The sequence below is a fragment of the Leptodactylus fuscus genome, assembly GCF_031893055.1.
Source record: "Leptodactylus fuscus isolate aLepFus1 chromosome 2 unlocalized genomic scaffold, aLepFus1.hap2 SUPER_2_unloc_3, whole genome shotgun sequence".
NCBI lineage: Eukaryota > Metazoa > Chordata > Amphibia > Anura > Leptodactylidae > Leptodactylus > Leptodactylus fuscus.
The window spans coordinates 263,840-273,692 of NW_027439804.1; the positions used below are offsets into that span (position 1 = coordinate 263,840).

The window sequence follows — 9,853 nt, forward strand, 5'->3', positions numbered from 1 at the left end:
TTGCTCTGTAGCCCGAGATCTGGTGACTTTGATGCCGTTCTGCTCTACACTCCTTGTCCTAGCTGAGACGTGCATCTTGTGCCGCCATGATGAGATTGTAGATACTTGTAATGTGCAGGCAGAACAAGCTCCAGTTCACACAAGGTTGTGGGTTGTCACTGAGATATGGAATCACACAGGAGTGTTCAGAGACAGGCAGGGCTTGGAATCCGGTCAGCTGTGAGTCCTGGACAATCGCATGATCTTTATTCATCTAATCAATTCTGAATCTGTTGCTTTATTATTTTTCTAACAGGAAATCCCTTTAAGAAGTCTGAAGGAAACATGAAAGTAGCTGCGAATTACAAAGTGAAAAATGAAGATGTGATGCAGTGCTCCTCAGGAAAAAACTGTAGTAACGTCGTTCCAGGCCATCTCAGTACCGAGTCGTCATATAAGAAACCTTCGGACCAATCACACATCGTGTCCACAAGTTCCGGCCAGAAAGGGGGGAAAAAGTATCAATGTGGGGAATGTGGGAAAGAGTTTTCTAAAAGTTCGGGGCTCTTTTCACACACACGAATTCACACAGGGGAGAGGCCATTCGCATGTTCAGAATGCGGGAAATGTTTTTCACTGAAATCAGATCTTGTGAAACATGAGAGAATTCACACGGGTGAGAGACCGTATTCATGTGCTGAGTGCGGGAAATGTTTTACCCTTAAATCAAACCTTGTTACACATGAGAGAATTCACACAGGAGAGAAGCCATATTCATGTTTCCAGTGTGGGAAGTGTTTTGCTCGGAGAACAGTTCTTGTTAAACATCAACAAATTCACACAGGAGAGAAGCCATATCCCTGTTCAGAATGCGGAAGATGCTTTACAGATAGATCAAATCTTGTTAAACATGAGAAAATTCACACACGAGCTAAGCCCTTTTCATGTTCTGAGTGTGGCAAATGTTTTTTTACTGAAGTTAAACTCCAGGATCATCAGAGAAGCCACACCTGGGAGAAACCATTTTTATGTTCAGAATGTGGGAAGAGTTTCAATACTAAAGCCAGGCTCAAGCATCATCAGAGAATTCACACAGGAGAGAAGCCATATTCATGCTCACTATGTGGGAAGCGCTTCACAGAAAAATCAACCCTTGTCATACATGAGAGAATTCACACAGGAGAGAAACCATATGCATGCTCCTTATGTGGGAAGTGCTTTACAGATAAGTCAAGTCTTGTTAAACATGAGAGAAGCCACACAGGAGAGAAGCCATATTCATGTTCAGAATGTGGGAAATGCTTTACAAATAAGTCAAATCTTATTACACACGAGAGAATTCACACAGGAGAGAAGCCACATTCATGTTCAGAGTGTGGCAAAAGCTTTATTACTAAAACCAAACTTCGGGATCATCAGCGAATTCACACAGGAGAGAAAACCTTGTGATGTTTTGTGTGCGCAAATCACATTTTACCATTCGCATAAACCGTATTCTAGTTCAGAATGTGGAAACTGTTAGAACAAGACATTTTTTTTTCTTTTTCTTTGAATGATTCTTAAGCCGGGTTCACACTACTGTTGTTCTGATATGAAAGTGTCTGTTAAATAATAAACCGGACACCTATTATGAGCGACATTAACCGATATTGACTGATGTTAATGAGTTTGTGGGGTTTTTTAAACATCAGTGTCGGGTTTTTTTTATTTTGTCCAGTTTTTTTTTTTTTTTTTTGTATCTGCTTTCTGAGCATGTGCAGAAAATAACGGACAGTAAGTGATGGCGGACGGCTCTCAGTGACTGTCCTTTATAAGGTCGTTGCCCGTGGACTTCAATGTTAAAACAATAACAGACACTCGCCATTCATCAAGAATCAGTTTTTTTAAAGGAACACAAAAGTCCTGCACGGAGGTTTATTTGTCTGTTGGAAAAAAACGGACTTGGTGACGGATTTGGGTGTAAACGGACACAAGATAAAATCCCATTGAAGCGAATGGAAATGATAACGGATTATTGATGATTCAGCAGTGTCCGTGGTTAAACTCATGTAACGGACAATAGCTATGGACATTAACAAGAAATATTTTCTTCGCTCAACTCATGAAAAAAATCTTCAAATCATCATGGACGGCATATATGAAGAGAGGTGCAAGGAAAAAAACCCGACCGCAGGGGTAATTACACATGAAAAAGATATAACAACATCCAGCACACTCCAATATAGATACAAATTAAAATAGAACTTTTACTTCATATTAATTTAAAAAGTCTTACAACATGGATCCAGAAAGATAGACGACAAGCCTACGCGTTTCGAGACCTGTCATGTGGTCTCTTAGTCATAGCATTTAATCATTGCATTGTATAGTGAGCAGACAATAAGAAACGGGAAACACAACCCTTGTGGTGCTTGCTGACCAATAAGAAAGTGTCTCCGGAGCAGGTGAGGTCTGACTAAGGGAGGAGACTATGGTGGACGTAGCAGTCAAAGGACATCAAAAAGCTCCTTGGTGTCCAAACATGGATTTTCTCCTCATGTCTCATCTGAGAGGCCCTTCCTTTCTTTACTAGAGAGGCTTATGTATTTTAGCTGTCAGTTCCCTGTACTGGATAAGTATAGAACCTAACAGTTGTCTCCCAACAGCAGTATAAAAGAGGACAGGCTAATCGTCTGCAAGAAGAAAGTATTAATTAGGCTTATGATATGTCCCCAGAAGGTCCATCCATGGCGGTCCGCACTGTTGATGGCTCAGCAGTTGGCATTGTTGGTGGCTCAGTGGATGGCTCTGTTGGTGGCTCAGTGGTTGTTACTGTTGGTGGCTCAGCAGTTGGCTCTGTTGGTGGCTCCATGGTTGTTACTGTTGGTGGCTCAGCAGTTGGCTCTGTTGGTGGCTCAGTGGTTGTTACTGTTGGTAGCTCAGCGGTTGGCTCTGTTGGTGACTCAGCAGTCGGCTATGTTGGTGGCTCAGTGGTCGGCACTGTTGGTGACTCAGTGGCCAGTACTATTGGTGACTCAGTGGTTAGTACTGTTGGTAGCTCAGCAGTTGACTCTGTTGGTGGCTCAGTGGTTGACTCTGTTGCTGACTCATTCGTCGGTACTGTTGGTGGCTCAGTGGTTAATATTGTTGGTGGCTCAGTGGTCGGCACTGTTGGTGACTCAGTCGTCAGTACTGTTGGTGGCTCAGTGGTTAGTACTGTTGGTGACTCAGCGGTTGGCACTGTTGATAGCTCAGTGGTTAGCTCTGTTGGTGGCTCAGCAGTCAGCTCTGTTGTGACTCAGCGGTCGGCACTATTGGTGGCTCAGCAGTTTGCTCTTTTGGTGACTCAGCGGTTGGTACTGTTGATGGCTCAGTGGTCAGCACTGTTGGTGACTCAGTGGTCAGTACTATTGGTGACTCAGTGGTTAGTACTGTTGGTTGCTCTGCAGTTGACTCTGTTGGTAGCTCAGTGGTTGACTGTGTTGGTGACTCAGTAAGTTGACTCTGTTGCTGACTCATTCGTCAGTACTGTTGGTGGATCAGTGGTTAATACTGTTGGTGGCTCAGTGGTCGGCACTGTTGGTGACTCAGTCGTCAGTACTGTTGGTGGCTCGGTGGTTAGTACTGTTGGTGACTCAGCGGTTGGGACTGTTGATGGCTCAGTGGTCGGCACTGTTGGTGACTCAGTCGTCAGTACTGTTGGTAGCTCAGTCCTTAGTACTGTTGGTGGCTCAGTGGGCAGTATTGTTGGTAGCTCAGTGGTTAGTATTGTTGGTGGCTCAGTGGTTAGTACTGTTTGTGACTCAGTGGTTGGCACTGTTGATGGCTCATTGGTTAGCTGTGTTGGTGGCTCAGCAGTCGGCTCTGTTGTGACTCAGCGGTCGGCACTGTTGGTAGCTCAGAAGTCTGCTCTTTTGGTGACTCAGTGGTTAGTACTGTTGATTGCTCAGTGGTCGGCTCTGTTGGTGGCTCAGCAGTTGGTTCTGTTGGTGGCTCAGTGGTTGGTACTGTTGGTGACTCAGCGGTCGGCTCTGTTGGTGGCTCAGCAGTTGGCTCTGTTAGTGGCTCAGTGGTTAGTACTGTCACCCTGTAGCACCAGAGTCCTGGATTCGAATCCATTGTTTGTATGTTCTACCAAGTTTGGGTTTCCTCCAGGTACTCCGGTTTCTACTCCTGATACAGAATTTTACTTATTTCCACTTGCTTCCTGTCAAATCCACGAGATCAGCAGTGCTAGGTCATCACAAAATCCTGAAAGATTTTGAGTCTTAAATTTCGATCTTGATCTTGCAGAGACAGACTGACAATTGTAGAAAGTTATGGACACTGGAATGGTTGACCTCCAATAGTTTGACTAGGTTTCATGGCCAGATTCTTTGGCGTTGACAAGTTTTGTGCAGACCTGAGATCATTGGGATTCTCTGAGATATTCCTTTGGGAATATTAACAGGTTTGTTGCAGAAATGTCTGCGGTTCTCCCAGTTGTCTGAATCTCACATGTATAGAAGAAACCCTCAGTCGCAAAAAACTACAAATCTGCCGTATGTGTGTGAATACACCTTAAAAATTGCACCAAATATGAAGAACCAGAGTCTAATTTTAGGTCTTGATGTGGATATCCTGGGATTTAGAAAGAAAGCTACAGGATCATTCTACACTTATGCAGCTGGTTGTATTGTCTGAAATTTCCCCAATGTGGTACTATTAAAGGATTATCTTATCTTATCTTGTATTGATCTCTATGTGCATCGCCTTAGCAGTAGGGAGCAGAAGACATCTGTCCGTGGAAGGTTCTCCTCACGTTCTCTTCCTCTGCTCCACCATCTTGTGCCACTGCCACACTAGTTCCAGCCCATCATCTGCTACAATGATCTTCAGGTCATCCCCTTGACACTTGGGACCAGACGTGGGCAATGACTGATGAGATGTCCTCCTTGTTTTGGATCCTTATGATAGGAATGACGTTTTCTATCCCGAGCAGTTTCCTTCTGAACTTTTTCTTTTAGTAGATTATTGCAGTCAGTTTATTAGTGTTTTTATCTTTTTATATTGTTTCGTGAAATTTTGATATGTGTCTGCATTTGTTAACCTCTTCATGACCGGTTTTAGTTATGTATTGCTGATGACATTCGTGTAGTACCATGTATGACCATTCTATATCTAGACATATAACCTTTGTAGGATCCTAATATCTTTTAATAAACCAGCATGTAGGATCTCCGTGCCCAGAGATTTCTTTCTCTATAATTCCTGTGTCTGTTGCGTTGGTCATGAGGCTTTTGGGGGGCATCATTGTTCTTCCCTGATGATGTGACATAATGTATTGTCTTGCCATATAAAATTGGAAGGGATAATACAACCAGTGACCTCTCATCTTCTGAAGATTCCTAAAGAAACAGCCAGAAGGATGTGCAGGTGATGCTGATAAATCTCCTGTGATACTTTGTACTGCGGGCAGTGGTAATTCCCAATGGTGGGGCAACCCATTCACTAGGGGCAGAGGGGGCGTTAATCTAGGTGGGCTTACCTGTCAGGACATGATCCGTCAGTTTCCTCCCCCATTTATTAGCCTGCGTTGTGGTGATATCACCATTTTCTAGACTCTTCCTCACTGTCAGTGCCCGCATTCTCCACCATCTGTAATAAGTCCATCTACCACATGGCTAAAAGCAGATGAACGTTTATTTAGAAGTAAATTTACAGCAAATAAGAGGTGACAGGAGAAATAGATTAAACAGAGAAATACAGCAACTGAGGCTTTCAGAGGAGCTGGGCTCTCTGTCCCAGAATTGGGGTTCTTAAGTCAAATTGCTGGCCATTAGAACGTCCTCTTTCAATCAATGTCACGTGTATAATTCTGATAATTCTAGAGTTAATTCTAAAAATCATTACTTAGGCGTCGTGGCTTCATGGTTGCCTGAGTGGATACATCTCTTCTGCTTCCGAGTGCCCTGACCTGCCATCCTATATCTGTGCCATCCTACCTCCCTGTGGCCAGTTGTGGTCCCTTCTCTGCCTGGGGAGCTGATTTTAGGGCCCATTTCTGGCAGGGACCTCTGCTGAAGCTCATCTGGGTGCCGCTGTGGATTAGGCCTGCTCTGGCCTGACACCATTTTGGGGCTTTTTTTTTTTTTTTTTGCCTCCGGCACCTCTTCCTGCCTGCCGCTCTCATCTCTATGCCCCCGGCCTGTGCTGTGGCCTACGGAAGCTGACTGTGTCTTCCTCTGACTGAGCAGACCACATATATGTGTGTGCTCCACCATCTTGGAATCTGGAGAACTGACTCTGCTACAGTCCTTTGTGCTACCTCCTGCCCTGGGAAACTAGCGACTCAATACTGCACCCACTGCTGGTGGGAAGGGGGCTAAGGAGGATTGGTCCTGCTGAAACCTGTCTTGCTTGGTGGTCCTATCCCTGTAGTGGCCTGACTTCATGGACTGTGTCCTGTGCCCAGCCTGTCTTGTGGCCTCTTCTATGGACTCTAAGCTCCTGCTCTTTACAGTCCTCTGTGTCCATCCACTGGCTGCTTGGTTGTACTGCAAGTGTCCCTATATTACAGTTCGCCTCTGGACTATACCTATTGTGATTTATTATGGTGGTCAGGATAAAAAGTGGGAATAGCAAATATCAGCTTGACAGCTATCGGCCGCCATCTGATGAATTTGTGGGGAAACCTGCCTTCCACTGCCTTGAGGATCTAGAGGAGCGCCCCTCCACTTCCCAAACTGGGCGAAAGTCCAGGCTAGGGCGGTGAAGAAGTGTGTAGATACGAACCAATATCATTCTTGCACCTCCAACAAGTATCTACAGGTGAGAGATGTCTGTTGAAAAGCCACTGTGGTGTGCGGTACCACCTTGTCAATAATTTGAAGTGATTTTCTTGTATTCGAGTGCAAACAGATAGACCATGCGAGTACCTTAGAACATAAGATACGTCAGGTTCCGAGAGAACAATGTTTAGGTCTGTCTCCCAGTGGGTTAGGGTTAGGGTTAGGGTTAGATTTTAGCGTTGATTTTGATAGTTTCTGTCTGGGTGAGAAACTTCCGTACAGTAGTAGAGATTTTATATAATTGCTGTGGAGGAGCTTCTGTGTAGTGTTTCTCAAATTCGGTGAGAGTTTTTCGTATTTCAGTGCTTTTTTGCGAACTTGGACAGACAAAATTGTAAGTGTCGTGTATGCAAGTCAGAGGTTTTCAAGGTCGGGATCAGATTCAGGGCAGTGGTTAGGGATAGAGAGGCATCTTCACTCATAATGTCCTTCAGCTGCAACGAGTCGAGTACAGACCAGAGATACCTAATTGGAGGCTGAGTAAGCTTGATAAGGTACGGAATGAGACTAATTGGGAGAAGCGGGGAAGGAAAAGGTGCCAGGTCCTCTGACATCAGTTTCCAAATCTCAGAGCACCCCTTCAATATAGGGTCCTGAAGGAGACATTTAAATCCTGAAAGATGGGGAACCCACAAGGCAAGTTTTGTTAAAGGTGGGATCAAGTCCCCTGGTCTACTGGGTTTTTTCGTCAATTTCATCCACCATGCCAATTGGACAGCTTTATAATATTTATGTACATCAGGTAGTCCTATCCCTCCCATTTGTTTATGTCTTATGAGTTGAGACCAGGAGATTCGCGAGCTTTTACCATTCCATAAGAAAGAGGAAAATATACTGCGAAGACTCTTAAAAAAGGAGGATGGGAGGAAAATTGGTAGCATTGACATTCTGTATAGCAACTTTGGGAGTACATAGGAAGGGCCAGACAGACATCAAAAAGCCCCCCTCCCCCAGCACCCCAACCCTTCCCCAGCACTCCAACCCTCCCCCCCCATCATCATAAATCTAGTATTTATCCCCTTCTGCTCTTCAGCCTGCGCAGCGGTCTTCTGAGACCGCGTAGGACGCAGGCACACATCGGGTGCAGGCCTGATTACATGGCCACATCACCTGGCGTGTGGGGAGGAGAGGAGGGAGGAGGGGGCGGAGCAGGCAGGGAGACCTGCTCTCTGCGAAGGGTGAGGGGCGGCCGCTGGAGCAGCGCTGCGTCCAGCAGGGCCACCCCAATCCACCGCTCACTTTCCTTGTACATCTGCGGCCCGCACAAAAGTCTCAAACTTTGACTTTAAAGTTTAGAGACAAAGTTTGAGACTTTTGTGCGGGCCACAGATATGCCTGTAAAGGGCCGCATGTTTGACATGCCTGGTATAGATGCCTCGAAACAATGTTGCAAGTCATGCGTCTTCATCTGTCCATCCAAGGATTCCAAATGGGCTCTTCCAGGATTACAGCAACAGCCTTCGCGGATGATGTTCTCTTTTTGGTTTCAAGTCCTGAAACAGAACTTCAGACGATCTCAGAGCTACTCACCTCATATAGGGAACTGTCGGGATAAAAGGCAAACTTGGAGAAATCCGAAATTCTCAATATAACCCTACCCCAGCCTATAATAGATAAATGCAAACCAGGTTCTCTATTTCTCTGGTCCTCTTGTTCCGTTAAATATTTAGGCATTTGCTTGACTTCTAACCCCTCAGATATTTATCAGGAGAACTTCTCCATAACCCTCTACGAGATCCGTACCCTCCTCTCCGTACGATTCACTTACACTGTTCTGGTTTGGAAGACGTAATATACTTCAAGCTTACACCCTTCCAAATTAACTCTTCAAATTAAGGATGCTACTTATTCATCTACCTAAATTTTTCTGCAAAACAGTGTGTAATACTTGCTCAAAATTCCTTTGGAAAGGTAAATGCCCTAGACTCGTGACGGCGAACCTATGGCACAGGTGCCAGAGGTGGCACTCAGAGCCCACTGTTTGGGCACCCATCCTTTTATGATATCAGTGAGCATGGCCCTTCCCTTAGCCCAGAGAGCCCCTCCTTCTCCTATGACATCAGGGATTCCTGCCGTTCCCTTAGGCCATAGAGCCTCCTCCTCCCTTGACATTAGCAAGCGCTGCCCTTCCCTTAGCCCAGAGAGCCCCTCCTTCTCCTATGACATCAGTGAGGTGATGATCTTGAGTTGATCTGGAGATTTCAGGATCGTTTTTAAAATCCGATTTCTGATCATTTTCCAGCCAATCCCAATTCCGATCCTAATGCAAGTCAATGGGATTTTTTAATGATCGAAAATTGGATTTTAAAAATGATCCATTTCACTACACAGCATAGAGTCCATTGAAGGTTTCAATTTTTGGACTGTACACTGTGTAGTGATTTAAAAATCCGCTGGCTACTTAGTCCCCCCTGCTGTCCGCAGTGAATCACTCACGTCTCCCCGTCCTGTACCCGCCCACACTCTCCCAGCATCAGTAACACTAGCCTAGGGAGGCGTGGGCGCATACGGCACTCTGCCGGGGTGTAAATGAGAGAGGAGAAGAGCGAGAACAACAGCCCGGGGCTCCGAGGTGCGGTAGTGGTTCTGTGCAGGTAAGTTACACTTAAGTTAATAGAAACAAATAGGATTTTAAAAAAACCCAAACAAATTGAGATACTCAACATACACGTACTTTATAAAAATTAAATATATCCTTTATTAATGAAGCATTACATGTCTAAAAATACACATAACATATAACACACAGAAAACTATTATTCAAAACAGTACAAAAATGGGGCACCCCACTGAGGCAATAAACTGTGCTTATCAACCACCAGAACAGACGTATACAGAGAACGAGCAGCACTGGAAATATAGTGGTTTTTATATGTATATATATGTGAATGTCCCAAATCCTTTCCAAATCCTTCCAATCACATATTAACGCATATCAAAAACAAAATGGGAAACAGGAGAAGGAAGGGGGACACAATCTCCACTGAAAGCCAGAGAAAATACCCTGTCCTAGAGACTGTATGCAATGATAGCAGGGAGATACACACAATGCTGCTCCATACAAG

At 44.8% G+C, this 9,853-nt stretch overlaps 1 protein-coding gene across 2 annotated transcripts in view; it reads left to right on the top strand.

Moving 5' to 3' along the window:
- The window catches only part of LOC142186338 (uncharacterized), a 252,710-nt gene extending 249,998 nt beyond the window's left edge, over nucleotides 1-2,712 (top strand). For both annotated transcript variants that reach the window (XM_075261165.1, XM_075261166.1), the window contains one exon: nucleotides 296-2,712. In XM_075261165.1, coding sequence (XP_075117266.1) covers nucleotides 296-1,428 — 1,133 coding nt within the window. In that variant the 3' untranslated portion in view covers nucleotides 1,429-2,712. The remainder of the gene's footprint in view (nucleotides 1-295) is intronic.
- The last annotated feature ends 7,141 nt before the right edge of the window (nucleotides 2,713-9,853 follow it).